The sequence below is a fragment of the Manacus vitellinus genome, unplaced genomic scaffold (genome assembly GCF_001715985.3).
Source record: "Manacus vitellinus isolate BGI_N305 unplaced genomic scaffold, ASM171598v3 scaffold_8_pilon, whole genome shotgun sequence".
NCBI classification, from domain to species: Eukaryota; Metazoa; Chordata; class Aves; order Passeriformes; family Pipridae; genus Manacus; species Manacus vitellinus.
Genome location: NW_021940864.1, coordinates 23,878,418 through 23,894,930, shown reverse-complemented (window position 1 = coordinate 23,894,930; position 16,513 = coordinate 23,878,418). Strand labels below are relative to the sequence as shown.

At 37.3% G+C, this 16,513-nt stretch overlaps 1 protein-coding gene across 2 annotated transcripts in view; it reads right to left on the bottom strand.

Annotated features, from left to right (window-relative positions):
• AKT3 (AKT serine/threonine kinase 3) overlaps positions 1 to 16,513 on the bottom strand; it is a 141,393-nt gene that overhangs the window by 18,246 nt on the left and 106,634 nt on the right. For both annotated transcript variants that reach the window (XM_018085110.2, XM_018085111.2), the window contains 2 exons: positions 4,401 to 4,615; positions 1,288 to 1,375 (listed from right to left, as the gene is read on the bottom strand). In XM_018085110.2, the coding sequence (XP_017940599.1) occupies positions 1,288 to 1,375; positions 4,401 to 4,615 (303 nt within the window). The remainder of the gene's footprint in view (positions 1 to 1,287; positions 1,376 to 4,400; positions 4,616 to 16,513) is intronic.

Here is a 16,513-nt window from a genome sequence, read left to right as displayed (position 1 = left end):
TGCAGTCCAATTGACTGGGATTTTTTTTACTCTAGAAAGGTCCTCGACTTGTATTTTTAGATTGTATCCTCAGAGTGCTTCTCTACAGTGTCCTTACATAACCAACTAGTGGTTGAGCTCGTAAAGTAACCTGATTAATATACTTGCTATGATTATTTAGTGTAAAGTTTCCTGAAACCTTGTGATACTGCCAGGGAAAAATCACACTTGTATCAAGTAATTTCAGAGTACCATATTTTGTATCATCATATACAGGCTTCTATTTCAATTCCGGTATTTGTCAGAGAAGTACCACACCAACAACCACACATTTTAAAATTCCAGTTCAACAACAACTGAAAAAACAGTTTGTATCACTGACATTGTAGCATAAACATATTCTGCTCAGTCGTATGTCTTCCATTTTCCTTTTATTTGAACAAAGCAAAAAAAGTAGAAAAAAACTATCTTTTAAAATTACACAGCTCAACTGGCAACGTAAAACAGTTGGGGGGAAAAAAGAGAAGTCTTTATCAAAATAGAAGGGGTTTATAGCAACAAGTAAATTCTTACAGAAATACTAAGATAAAATCAGTTTCTGTATATAAAACAACTTCCGTGGAATTGAGTTTCACTACTGAGATAAATTCATTTTCTAAAATCATTCCCAAAGTGTTGATCATTACAGGAACAGGATTGGGTTTAGAGAAAGCTGTTTCAAATGAATTCCCAGCACTCACTTTTTTCTCCACAAGCTGTTTTGGCTCAGTGTTTTAATGTTATTTTAATTTTCTTAGATATCTTTTTAAAAATAAGTTTCAAAAACATTTCTATTTATACACAAACAATTAGAAAGTAGATTTTTGCTATGAGCCCCCTCCAATCCCTTAATCTCCCTTTTCCATAAAACAACTTTTCAATAAAGGGAAGAAATAGAAATACAATTCAGGATAAACTTATATTACATTTTCACATTACCTTGAGTCATACACCTACTTTTCTCTTGAAGGTCCAGGAAGAAAAATGGAAAGGAAAAAATTTGGACATTTACATAATAGAAGAAAAATCTTTGCTGAGTTTAGGTTGGTTTGCAAAATTTATTTCTGGTGAACTGACACATTATTACTGAAAACCCAAAGATTAAGTAAGTACACCTTGTTCAGAATAATTATTCATTTGTAGTAACACAAAAAAGTTGCAAAGAAAAAAATTACTAACTCCAGAGAACAGCAGTCCTATGACTACCAGTTGAAACAACCTTGCAGAAGCTAGATTATTCAATGTCATATAAATATAATAATGACATACCTTTTTATCATATACGTCTTGCCAGTTTACTCCAGCAAAGAAACTATGACGCATGATTTCTTTTGCATCATCTGGGCCTCCACCAAGTCTAAAGAGTGTGAGGGAAAAAACCACATATTAAACAAGCATTATTTTTATAGTGAGATCAAGTTACTGTTATGGTTAGAAAAATGACCATTTCTTTTTGACTATCTGGGAACAATTTTCACCCATTTAATATGTAATTTCCACCTGTTTAATATGAATTCCAATGATCTCTAGAGAAAATGTGATAGCAGAATTATCCATGCCATGGTCTATTCTATTTGATTATTCCAACTACAGTGTTTGTTACTGCCCACGATGAGCTCTTTTAGTAATTCATTAATTTTAAAAACATACTTAAGTTTAGTTTGCTTGAAACACCAACTAACATTCTGGCTAACTATTAAAAACCCAAACCAACCCAATAACGCTGAAATAAAATTTTGCCAAGGAGGTGCCAGCCACTGAATCAGTAATGACTCGCACATCATTTTTGTACAGTGTTCGCTGCTGTTGCATCTGGGTGCTGTAACAATTAACCAATTACCATAAAATAGTCTCAATCTGAGTCAATTAGTATAAATTAATAAATTGTAGGCCTGCTGAGAAGGTTATTTAAAGGCCATTGTAAATAACCACACTATTCACTGTGGCCTGTAGCTTGCCAAAGCCAGACTCTGTCTGTTAAATCATCCTAGGAAGTTAATTTCACCTACTTTGGGTGAACTTGCCCAAGGCGATTTGAGCTACAGAAGTGGCCACTGCTGCCAAAAGAGGAGGGTCCCACCCCTGTCCATACCTCTCCTCTCTCACTTGCATCTATAGCATCAATCTCACTTGATGACTCTGAGCAGAGTCAGCTCACTAACCTGGAAGAAAAGTAACCCCACAATGAGAAGAGAGAGAGGAGACAAGAGAGGAGAGAGAGAAGAGAGAGAGAAGAGAGAGAGAAGAGAGAGAGAAGAGAGAGAGAAGAGAGAGAGAAGAGAGAGAGAAGAGAGAGAGAAGAGAGAGAGAAGAGAGAGAGAGAGAGAAGAGAGAGAGAAGAGAGAGAGAAGAGAGAGAGAAGAGAGAGAGGAGAGAGAGAGGAGAGAAGACAGAGAGAAGACAGAGAAGAGAGAGAGAAGACAGAGAGAAGAGAGAGAGAAGACAGAGAGAAGAGAGAGAGAAGAGAGAGAGAAGAGGAGAACTGGCCATTTTTTGTTGCATTAGCAAGTCCAGTTTGACTAAATGAGTTTAGTGAGTTCCTTGAGCTGCTACTGTGGGTGAAGAAAGAACCATACATCCAATCATAGGACCATCTGCCCTTTTCAGCAGCAGAAGTCAACTTTCAGGACTTCTCAGCTCTCATCTAACTTCTCCCTGAGGTTGGCTATCCCACTGCCCTAACAGAAGGAAGCTGCAGCAGAGAAAAAAAGCTAATCTTAACTGAACAAGCAGACCATACGTGTTAAATATTGACAAGAAGACTGACACATACAATTTGTGTTTCATTAAAAGGAACTGCTAAAGATATAAAGACAAATTTGTGTTTCATTAAAAGGAACTGCTAAAGATATAAAGACAAATTTTAAAAGAACCATTTAAGTAAGATAAATTCCTCTCTAAAGCATTTATTGTAAGTAGGAATAATTTCCACAACCAAGAAAAAACATCTTTATTGGTATTACCCTGCTGCCAAAATACTAAAATATTCTGGACTACTATGTCATTCTTGTAATAACTGAGTGTAAAGTTATTCTAATTTCCAAGCTGTATTCCTCCTTGTTTCTCAACTACTTATTGTAAAATTCTCTACATCTTGGCAAAGCATGGCATTTAGCCTGCAGTCTCCAGACTTCTCTCAATATCTTCCTTTCTAGTTGCTCACAAAAAAAGCTGAATTGATGTTACTCTGTGCTCCCACCCTATTTAGCATTAGCTAGCACAAGAACTTGAATATAAGTAAGCTTGTAAATGTAAGTCTGTAATAAACACTCCTGTCTGCAAAGATTAATCACAAGGAAGTATCTTTTCAATTCTAAAGGCAAATATATTTGATGGGTCAGATTGTTTGGAGTTTAAAATGCATTAGGAGCTGCTACAGAAACCCAGTTTTATTCTACTCTCCATGTATTTGGCTGGTTGGTCACAGTTTGTTTGTGCTGCATACAGCAAATTCAGTTAGAGCACTTGTGCTGTCCTGGCTGTAGCACTTGGCTGCATCCAGACAAATCCCTTGAAAAGGCATGAGAACCAGTCCTGCTTGGAGCACCTGCAGGCAATGCTCACTACTGAAGACTTCTTGAGAAGAACCAGAGGATGAAGGAGGACTAGAGAAGAGAGACAGACAATAAAGAAGAGAGACAGACAATAGAGAAGAGAGACAGACAATGTCTGCAGCCCGAAAACATGCCAAGAGACTCACAAGAATGACAGATATTGGGGGAAAAAAGGTACCTACAAACAAATCCCACTGATTACCAAGGCAGAGATTTCTTTTAGAACCACAGAGGACTGGACACTGCTGGTCCAGTGCTGGAGCCACTGGAAAATGGCTCTCCTAGGCAACAATCCCAGAGGGAAAAGCCCATCACAAAAGGGCACAGACAGCAGCTGGGTGATACTTGCTTTCAAACCACTCTATTTAAATTTCACTCAGAAATTGCATTGTTTAACGAGTTACAAGTTTACATGATCTAACATGTAATTTATGTATGTGCCCTAATATAGCTGTGGCTGTCTATACATGTCTCCTGCCATGATCGGGAAGAACAAGTGCTGTAGTCCCCATGAGACTACACAGTCAACTTAGGGTTAAGTCCTACTGGGAAAAACAAGTGAGAGCTTTTACTTTGTTCTGGTACACATTCTAAACCTAAAAAGACCCCTGTATTTGCCGTGCATGATTAAAAAAGTTTCTCCTGCATTTTGTAAATTATTGCTGCATTGAAAAAGTGTAAATCTGAGACTGTATGGCTGCATGTGGCCCTCTCTTGTGATTGACAGATCCTTCAGTCAGAAAGACCAGGCGCCACTGGCCTATTTTTACATTACCCAGTACAATTAGAGTATTTATTATGCCTGTATACCCAATTAATTTCACTTACCGCTTATTTGGATCCTTTATCAGTAGGCCTGATAATAATGATTTTGCATCTGCAGACAGGGTTCGAGGAAATTTTATGTCCTCCATTAGTATCAGTTCAAATAGTTTCTCATGATCTTGGTTGTAGAACGGTAATCTTCCACACATCATTTCATACATGACAACTCCTAATCCCCACCAGTCCACTGCACGACCATAGTCGTTATCTTCTAATACCTGAGATAGAAATCAAAAGCATCTGTAAGACATACACTATTTCATACACAATCATTTCAGTCTGTTTGATGCAACTCTATACGAATGGGTTTCTGAGACTTTATTTTCACAGTGTGCTACAAGGACTCCCAGAACCTAACTCAGTACTTGCAACTGCAGTACTGACTCACACACCTGAGCTCACTGAAATTCCAGGCATACCACAGACTGCACTGCTAAAAGCAAACCAAAAAATTGAGAATTACTTGCTCAAAATTGTCTTGACTGCCTTTTCACCTCTCCTGTGTCCTCTACCATCCCATTTACATCATACACAGCTTTAGAAAGAGACACTATCTACAGGCACTAATACCTCAGTTAGATGTGGTGAAGCACCTCTTTGCTCAGTCACTTGCTCTTTCTTACCCTACCTGTCCAAAGTCTTCACTTTAGTACCACCTTAATCTAACTGAGACAGGTTTAGTTTCTTTATGATCTTCGTTTCTATTAAAAGTCCTCAATGTTTTTCTCCTGACAGTTCCCTTGTATTCCATTAAATAGTCCTAACAGCTGAACTGTGTCAGTGCAAAAAAATACAACAATGTTTATACGATACCATGTTTACTATGATACTATGCTTATAAGACATAAGCATGGAAATGTGATAAAGTTGATATCATTTGTTAACATAATGCCTCCAATGTCATGCACCTAAAAACAGTCCTTCTGCCAGCAGCCCCAGAGAACTGGAGCAAGGAATCTAAGCAGTGTGTCTTAACCTTAATACACCTTCATATTAAACTGCAGAAATGGAGACAACATAAGAGCAGCATACACACAAAAAAACCCCATAAGCAATAAGGAAAATGAAGGTTACTGAATATATAATTCCAGATTCTGTGCATTTCTAGTAGATCGTGCCCGTTCATTCAAAAAAGATGAAACTGTTAGAAGTTAATAAACATTAAAACAGAAGGCACTATGACTGTATGTGTCAAGTTGCCAATATTTCCTACAGAAAGATCTATTAAAGAACCTTAAAACAAGAAATTAGACTTAAATAATAAACAGGTGGAAAGCTCAAAGAAATGCAACGAATACAGCAGAACTATATATATAAAGAAATTTATATAGAATTGTTACTGTATCACTGGAAGGCAGACTCTGAAAGGCAGCACCATGTGACTGATTTAAAAAGAACCCCAACCAACAACAAACTAATTCACAGAAAAGGAAATACTTTTTACAACACACAGACACATGCAATCACCATCACAAAGATCTCATCCAGATTCAAGCTGTAAGCATACAGGAACAGCCCTTTAGATACAAGGTAGTGAAAATCTGGTGATATGTAAAGCCTTCAGTTTTGGGGTAAGAACTGAATCAAGTCCCTCAAAACCCCTTTGAGACCCCTCCTAAGAGGAGGGAGTGGACTCCTACTGGATGGAAGTCCTAAAATGCAACATGTAGCAGAGAGAGAGGAGTTGAAAAGCTCAAGACGTCCTGGAAGCTGGACCGAGACGGCCAGACAGAATGCAGGGGAAGTAGCCTTGTTCCACCCCCCCCCGTCCCTGCTGCCAGGTTGGCAGTTTTGAGACAGAGCAAAGGAACTCTGATAGAACACTTAGGGCAAGGACTGAACTGAAAGCTGCCCTAAACGTTCTGACTCGAGGGAACTCAGCCCCTCAAGGAAGGGGACCTTCATGGGGGTCTTACACCCCATGATATGACAAGCTTCTGTCCTGGTTATCGCAGTCCATGGGAGAGAGACCTTTGCTTGGAGACGAAGGGCTGCGAGGGGTGAGAGAAGACCCCCTTGTGTGTAATGGGAAGAGATCCAGCTACAACTTCAGCTACAACTGCTGCATGGAAGATGAGAGACATTGCTGCCCTGAACATGGAAAAGATCTTTCCTTCTTCCCTTCTGGACTTTTATGGGAGGGAGAAGAGATTTGATCCAATGTAAATACTGCTTTATCATAGGAGAGAGTTAAGATTGTGTATATAATGTATTATAATATTTATTTGTGTAGTGATTGTAATATAATTCCTTTCCCCCCATATTGACTCTTGTGTTGCGTCTGGAAAACCCATCTCACACTGGGGTGAGATGTGGGGGGCGGCTTGGACTCGGAAATTGGATTTTGGTGGTTTCAAACCACCACAAATGAATACAGCAACATCTAAAAGATCAGAAATAACTTTTATCCATGAGTACATTATCTTGTGATTGCCTAAAATGTGTAATAATTTCCTCTGAAGCAAGGGCAGACACATTCCTCACCTACCTGGGGACACTAAGCGGCCATGGCCACACACAGGACACACGCACTACCCTAGCCAGCCCTAATGAGGGGTGTTGAGATCATTTATTTGCCTCTCTTTTTTCTCCTACAGTAAATCCAAGCCTGCTCTGAAGTATCTGATGTATGCTATTAGCAGAAACAACGTGCAGTCTGATCCAGTATGGCAATTTTGGAAATCCCACAGTAATTAATGCATTCATACTCCTAGTTTTCACTGTCCTTAAGGATTAGTAGCAGAAACACAATGAAAAGAAGTATATTAAAAATCTCTCTTGTGTATATAAGATTAAAAAAAATCATAAATATTAACACATTAACACATACTATTTACAACTGTGCCAAAACAAACAGACTCGTTACATCATTGATATTTCCAAATAGAGGATGAAATTTTGGAAAGTGTAAAATTCAACAAATTATCTGAATAAGTACATATGACAAAACTAACTAAAATAACTCCCACATTTTAAAATTAATTAAATGTTTTATGAGTTTGAGCATATTGCAAGCTATTTGCTGAAAAACTGTATATAAAATCTGTGACGCTTGTCTTTAAATCACTGTTTTTTCTACCACAGAATAAAAGCATTATGTATTTTTCTACTATATCTATTAGCACTGTTACTATTTCTCTTATCTGTAAAGTTAGCTACTCTTTTCTTTTGAAGCTAGCGAAATATGTAAAATTATGAGATAGTGGTAGATTCTTTTTACAAGTTGAGGTGTGGTTTGCATTTGTGATTTATAAAAGAAGGCAACAGGAAAATAAAACATATTCTCTGAACAAGGCAAGTCACATGGACAATAGCTAAAGAAAATTGTATTTGTGCCTTTACGTAATTTATGCAGGACTTTACCTAATAATAATAAAAAGTATGAACAACCTTTTGCTGCATTCCCACAACAGCAACAAAACAGTGGTACAAAGGAAGTGCCAAATGTGATTTTTAACCTCTTTTTACATAAAATCATAAAAAAGCATAAAAGCTGGATTAACTGCCTCCCAAACCCGCATATCACCAGCCGGGTTCTCATCCCCAGCTGGCAAAACTGGCAACTCTTTATTTTTGTTTAAATACCTGGTTTACAGCCAGCCAGACAAGCAAGAGCATCAAAAGGGTTTTATTTAGGCAAAAGGAAAACAGCCTGAAAACAGTGTAAATAAAGCAAAATGTATCTCAAGTTATTTTAATATAACTGTAATAAAATTGTGCATAATGCATTCACAGTGAAGATGCACTATTATTTCCTTTAAGTCATTTCTAGTCCTCATGGTGTTAAGAAACTCCAGGATTTGTAGGTTGTGACCAGTCAATGGAAGTGAAGTGCTGGAGTCCAGCAGCTCCTACAACCAAATCTATGCAATTAGGGCAGGCATGAGAACATGTCTATACACACTACCCTAGCATTACAGAATCCTTTCCAAACAGTTCTTGGATTTGAGGAATTTGTTTTTAATTACACTGAACATAGGTCAAGAAAGCCTCAATTTGGCACTAAAATGAACATGACACACAGTAGCAAGATTTGTACCTAGGAAGAGTTCAATCTTTTGCCTACCGTGAATTATCTATTTTTAGAAACACCTCTTTTGGTTGTGAGGACTAACATTGCTGTCCTCTCCAGTATTTGTGGGATGTTCTTGTATATATGGGGCACTAGCCTAAGCACTCACCCAGACACAGACAGTGTGGAAAGTCTGATCTCTTGGACATTGTGTGCTGCCCTTAATAGCTGCCTCCATCAGCCGATTCTTGTTGCTTGCCGTTAAGGACCCCCAAGTCTGTCTTTAACAACCCAGTCCCATCAAGGTCACAGCAGGAAAGGCAGCAGGCCCACCAAAACCACCATAGAGGGCACAAGCTCAACCACTCTGGTATCTGTTGTAAAGTAATGCACTAATATTTTCTAGGAGTACAACACAGAAGGATCACACAGAACTCACGAGCTCAGAAAGAGCACCTTACACTGAGCACATACTCAGGTTCATTTTCATAAAGTAAAGATGAAGTTACATGCTTTCTTTCACAAAATTTGTTTAAATAGTGAGATCATTCGGATATATGACTTCCCTTCCTTCATCTGCTTCACATACGTTGGGTGCCAGAATCCCAGGCCACCTGTCAAGACCTAGGTGAGGTTTCAGGAGATAAGAGCTCCAGCACGATGTGGATAGCACTGATAGTCACTCATCCCTCACATCATCACAGTACCCAAGTGACTTCCCAGCACTGAGTAAGGCAGAAGGTGGACTGACTGCAGTTCTGGATGATACCACAGATCATGGGAAATAAAACTCAGAAAATTACCATCACTTTTATAACTTAGGGGAATCTTACTCAATTTGTTTTCAGGGCTCTAGTTCCATAACTGGTTCTTTCAGAGGCAGTGCCTAATTCAGGGTCTTGTTTCTGTTCTCTCACCACAGTTTCCCTTACCTTGCCAAAATTAGGCAACACACTATATAAGAGAGTAGAAAAAATGGAGGAAAAAAACTTCGCATTGGACTATTTTTCACCTGAATCAAGTTCTCTGATCTAAGCCACCCAACTGCCATGTGAACAGTTCCAGTAGCACAAGTGAGAACACCAAGACAGGTAGCATCAGATATGGCATTGCTGCAGAAAGAAATGCTTGTCAAACTCTGCCCCAAAAATTACACCACAGAAATCACACTGACTCTGACAGGTATTCCTGCATGCACAGACAGCTGTAACAGCTGTGCTCACTTAATGGGAAGATTAAGGCCCTGCTTCCCTTCCCAACCAGCATTTCTCTAAAGCACACCAGCAGTGTAACAGGGTTTCAAAGTGGGCATACACTCATAGCTGCACCGAAACCACCACAGTTTTTACAGGCATTGTTGCTCCTCTAAAACTTAACACTTACACCTGCAGCACAAGGACACAGCCTAGGTTTATATGGATGCTTTTAGAAACAGCTGTACAGGTGCCACTGAAGTTTGTATTTTCCAGTCTTATATAAATATGTAAAAGATTAAGTAACATACACACTGCAGGTACTTTAGTGATTTTATGGATGTTTTAGCAGCACTGGACAACATTATAGTTTCAGCTAAGGGAGAGCTATTTATTTACCTTAAAATTTGCCTTCGTATTGTGGTTAAAAGGCAACTCAACTGTTCCTTAAATTTACTGAGATAGCAGGAATAGCCAAATGTAACAAGGGAAAACAAACCATTCTCTAGTGACTCCACTACCTCTGCACACCTTGGGGTTTCTGGAGAGTATTGCTGGCAATGACCAATATATACACAATGGGACAGTGCTTTGTTCATAGAGCAAAGACTGTAAAGCCCTACATACAAAATAAAAAAATTCAGTTCACAGACATAAGTTTTCCTTTATGATGACTAAGACAACACAGACACACTGCAGGGCTGCTAAGATCATGGTAATTCAATTGTGGTTTTCCCTCACACAGAATAATTCACTCTGCTGGCAAGTAATTACAGATTAGTAAAGAAAAATACTCTTGTACTTACATTTATTGACCAAAAAAAAAAAAAAAAGCAATCTTCTAATATTATAATACTATTCCCCACTGCTGAAAAGCCCACTGTCTCAGACTTGAATAAAAAGTTGTTAGTACCACTGGAAGTTTTCTCTTTCCCAGAAAATAAAATCCACCGAAAAGACTTCCTCCTCTACTTTAACAGTCGTTACAGATTTTAATCTTTAGGTTTATTAGTTAATACATCTCCAGGTATCCTTTGCTTTACACATGTCACTCCTTTAAAAGCCTAATGTACAGTCCAGAGAATTTGGTGTCCATTTAATTTTATGGTGAAAACCAGTGAAAAGATATCTTTTATTCTCTTTATTACTTCAGTAGCTAGAGCTGGAGGCAACAGCTTGAGATACATCTGCAAACTCCTGTTTACAAGGGCTTGGGGCAGAGACTTAGGAAGCAGACAACTCAGTGCCAAAGGGAAGGTGATACCTGCACAGGCAATGCTTTTACAAGTTTCTGAGAAAAGAAATTTTTTAAGGAGGCCAGCCAGCAGTATAACAGGTGAAGTCTGTGAGCATCTTAATCACATACTTCCCCTCACCTTCAGTGGAACTAGGATTCTCCAATACTTCACTAATCACAGAACACTGAATATAAGGTGTGACTACCTCAGACACAAACTGAGCTGAATCCAGAAAGTCCCTTAATCCTGTCTTTACCGCATTTTCTTGAAAGACAACATCCCTGATGAGCATCCTCTGGAAGACTTTTGGTTGCACAGCAGAAATTCACACAATCAAGATCTGTATTTCCCACAGACCTTTAAATGGTAGGTAGCTGCTGTAACTTCTGGACTCTGCAAACACAGACAGATTTAGCAGTAACCTTGAGCATGAAAGGCTCAATGTAAAAAAATTCATTGTCAATCCTCTACGAAGGGTTGTCAGCATTGGGTTTTACCTTTAAGGGAACAATAACGAAATATTCGACTCACACTTTGTGCTGGATAACCAAGGCAACTTAATGGAAAAGCAATTACATTTTTGACATAGTTATGGTTTCCCTTAATCTATGAGACACAGACCTTCAAATAGGACATTACAAGTAGCTTGTTGCTCAATCAATAATTTTGACAGAACAGATGGGAAAATATTTAAACATCTAAACAAACTGTCTGCACACCTATGTTGTGAAAGAAAACTGAGAACTTGGATACACCAATGTACTGTTAATTTAAGGGGAAAAAAACCCTGTTTTCAATTAACCTTACAGTTCAGGTGGAGTGTATGTTCCCTAAGCATTCCTGGTAACCTTTCACACATTTTTATTGCTACAGTTGCTGGTCTGTTAACAAATATTCACCCACGTATTATTCAACAAAAGTTAAAAAGTGTGTTTCCTAGAACTTTCTATCAAATGTGGTAACAACTACAACAATGAGAAAGTTTATTATCTAACACTAGTGAACAAAGAGATACAGACTTTAACCCAGATGTGTGAAAATCCATCCTACAGAAGGGTATGTTTGTCAAGTATTATACAATTTAATTACTATAACCATATCTTGGTATGAAGAGTGGAAGTGTTGCTGCGTCAATAGTAAAAAAACCCACTTGAATGAATACTCATTGGTTTTATCATACACAGCTGAAAAGACAAAACATCAAGGTTATAGACACCCCAGGAAATGGGCACCTGAGATTTTCTACTGCTCTAATTTTTTGCAGATAGTTTTGCTCCATTTTCTATATAGTTTGCAATACTGTTTTACTTCTGGTCCTAATGTAAACTATCTTCCCAATACATTTTTGTACTTGAGATTTTGCCCATCTTACCTAGTTTTTTGTTATGTAACCTTAACAAAATAAATAGCCAACTAATTTTTTTTAATTTGTTGGAACACGTGCTGCATCAGAAATGGTATATTCTGATATAAACGTGAATTAAACAAAACCTCCTAGGGTAAAGAGTGTGCAATACTAATTAATGCATTTAACCTCCTATAAGAGATAGACTTCAGTAGTATTCAAAATCTAGGAAAAAAAAAAGGTAGTTAAGCTGTTGCACATGAGAAAAAGTATTCTATCAAAGAGCTGGCCCTGGCAAAAAATAAATGATAAAAAAAAAGCCAAGAAAACAACCGCATCATGTTAAAAGACCCTTGAAAAGACACCTTTTATAGAAGGCAGCAAATAAAAGCAAAATATTATTTCAGTCTACAGAAAGATAGCACGTGTCTCTCATAATCCTCTACCCACTCTACCATTAGAAGAAAAACTGCAGACTTGTTCCTATCTTTATTAATTATCACTGCAGTAGCAGTAGTCTCTAAAACATACACTGTCATAAGATGCAAGATGTGTAAGAAGTAATAAATAATGATAATACTGTGATATTTTTTTCTGGTTGCTCATTCTTCCTGAAATTATTTTGAATATTTACTGATGTTAAACAGCATTTGTTCAGCTTTTGTTTATGCTTCATTACTCTCAGAAAAACTAAAGGCTTTTGCTGAGATGGAAATAATGTTTGTATTGATTAAATGAAAATTAATGAAAAAGGCTTCAAGCATGTCATTGAGACAGTCTTTCTAAGAATTGTCACACTTATTTGTTTTACAAAAAATGTGCATTTTATCAGAAAATAGCTCTGTGTTTTAAAGTTCTGGTTTGAGTACAAAAGTTTATTTATGGGCAGTGTCAAGATAATATCTTTTCTAGTCTTTTGTTTAGTACTTTTGCATATTTGTTACATCTCTCCCTTTGAGAAGTCTGATACTGCATGTGGACAATTGGTTTTTGTGTCTGATGAGATTAACCAGATAGCATGAAAATTCAAATTCTTTTTACATTATTGGTTATCTGGCTTCAGGAGGAAGTCTAACTCTTCTGCTAATCTATCTGTTGTTGCAGCAACTCTGCTGTATGTGTAACTGAGCAATGCTTTCCGATTCTTATCTAAATGCTCCCCATCTTTTGACCTTGATACTGGTTATTGCCAATAAATGATGTTCTGCTCTGGATACCCTGCCTTGTCCACATTTCATCACGTTCATCTCAGGGGCCCACTGGCAACACCAAGCTGACAAAAATGCACACATTCAAATCACTAGTAAAAAAATAATTTTTTACTTGTAATTCTAGTGTAAAGAGAAAATTCCATATTGTGAATCTCCCATAAATCAAAAGAGAAAATATTTTCAGGCATAGATGCTATTCTTCCTCACCCCCCTCCACTGGTCCTCACCCAGAAATAAAATGTAGCCAAATATACAGCAGACAGTTGTTCAAGAGCATGTGCCAGCACTAAACCACATTTCCACAGGTAAAATAAATTCTATTGTACCTCTGCTAAGAATCAGATTATGCATGAAGCGTCTAGGTAAACACAAAGTAAACTTCAACTATCCTTTTGAAGCCAAAAGAAAATCAGTTAAGTAAAATACAACAGTATAACTACACTGTTCAGGTACTGAGCAACTACTAACTATACATCCAGGAAAATGAGTCCAGGTTATAAGAAATTTTGGCTTTTTGGTTTTAAGTAAAAGTCAACAACCAAAAACAAAGCATTCTGCCTCACCAGGAAACATACTATAGCTTAAGACAAACACTTCTCAAATACAAAACAAAAAAATAATTATGGCATCAGCGTTGGTAGAAGACTTGGCAATCAATATTTACCAGAATAGATACTTTTTATTTTATGGAGAAAAATACATTTCATCATTGAAGTTTTTTTAAAAGAATTTTTAATTTTTTTATATAACTTGATAGACATGAATGTTAAGACTTCATTATACTAAGGAAAATGAATAAGCAAATGTCCAACTCTCATAGTAGGGTAGGTACTTGGATGTGATGGTTCACACAAAAGACATTTTCTTTTGGTGATTATACCTTCTCTACTTGCTTAGCTTACATTTGCATATACGACTAAGAGGTAATGTTGCCTGTTAGAGTAGCTCGTGTCATGCAGATATCCTCATTACACACATAATTTATGTACCATTACAATAAGAGGGTTAAAATCTTTTTGTGACATCAGAAGAAAAATATTATCACAACTGCAACACTACCAATGTATTACTATAAAGAATGACCCTTTTGACACCATTCTTTGAGTATGGAACACAACTGAGTCGAATGCATCATTTTAAAAGAAAGAAAAAATAGTTTACCACCTCTCTGGCTGATAAAAACTACCCTTGGACAAAACAACACTGTATAACATACTTTCCTAAATATATATTGAACACTCATAGGTCCCATTTCTTTTAAAGATTTTGTGGGTTTGTTTGGTTTTGGGGGCTTTTTTGGAGGGCTGGGGGGTGCACTTCATTTTGTTCATTCTAACTTGGCGATCAAAGAATTTTTATTTTTACACTATTACAGAAGTGCATTTTTCTAGGTTTCCAAAACCACCTTATTCAACCTTCCCCATCTGTCACCATCTGCTTCTTTTTAGCATGTACTTTTTGTGTGATCACATAAGCATGTGAAAAATAACTAACATTGAGATGATTGTCTGCTGGTACATTTGAGGACTGGGCATAATAAAAGTGAACTGCCAAAACGTACTTAACACTTCTAATTTTGTTGGGTCTTGCATGTAAGCTACATTTGATTTTCAAACTGTTTTACAGTTGGAAAGTTGATCAGGTACTCTAACTCAACAGTAAAACTGAGACTACATAATTAGCTCAGCACTAAAAAGATTATATTCAAAGGGAGGAACAAAACCCAGAAATATATCCACACGACTTCACACATCCATCTTGACTGAGTCTGTCTGCACTATATTGCCTGAGGCACAGGATAAGATGCTACAAGAAGCCTACTTCTGGACAGTCACTGCCTGTGTCTTCTTTCCAAGTTACCACAGGGCAAGGAATAAAGGACTCTCATATTTACAAGCACGTAAGAAATCTCACAGAAATCCTTGGAGAAGCAAAGACACTAAGTCGACAGTAGAAATAGAATGGAAAGACAATGCAATTCCTTAACAATGCAGCAGATATTGCTTCTAGTTCTAGGTGAAAAATAATTGGAAAATACCATCAAGGCACAAAACCTGAATGATGGAGGTATCTGTTTCCAGGACTCTATCATGCACAACATAGCATTTCTGCTTGTAAATGCACTTCTTAGTACAGTTTTAACATGAAAAGAACAAACAAGAGTAAAGCTATAGAACCAAACTTATCTCCAACCCTTCAAAAATACATTAGCCTCACTTTAAGAGAATTTCATACACAAAATTCTTCTTATCTTTTTGGAGCACCGCCACTACAGGCCTCTCAGGTCTTTAGCAAAACCGCTATGAACCAGAATACCAGTATGTTTTTATCAGTGTAGACAATTTGTTTGAGTGTCTCCTTATCCTTTTTCTAAAAAAGGAATTAACAGAAGTGCATAAAATAAAAAGAACCACAATTACAACAGGAACTATCCCCTCCCCTAAATAAACCCTAACAATCAATATTCCTTAGTGCTCACCAGAGGTAAAGAAACATGAGTGAGAACTTGCACTCTAGAGCATGATGGAAGAATGAGACTAACATGAAGTTTCTTCTCCACTGTCTTTTTTATAGCAATTTCCCAACTCTCAGAAGTTCACACTGGTCCTAAAACCTTGTGAATGCATATGCCATGTAGCAGCATCTTAACAGCAGCTTTCCCTTAATTTGTGGCATTTCCCACAAATTCTCTTTTTCATCCAGTAGTTCTGAAGGTGGAAAATAATGACTATTATTTATACAAAAGTTGCATAGAATTTTAAAAAGTACATTAAATTTAAAGAGAAAGGAGATTAAAAGGAAACTGCACAAGCCACAACAAAAATTATTCTGTCCTTCGGTTCCTCTATATTCCTACACAAACAAGTCTTCAGCAAGCTTCTCTTCATTTTTAAGTTGCTCATCAATTTCTCCTGCCATTCGTGTCTCTTTGCAACACATTCCATTAGTTTTTCCTAATAGAAAATTAACAAAATAACATAGTTGTCTTTAGTCCAAACTCTCTTTCCTGCCTAAAATCACATTTTTCCCCATAAGAAAAAACTTAGTTTCAGTTCATATCAGATGAGCTATGTGGTAGATCATTATATTCGCAGTCCAAAAAATTACCAGACTGGC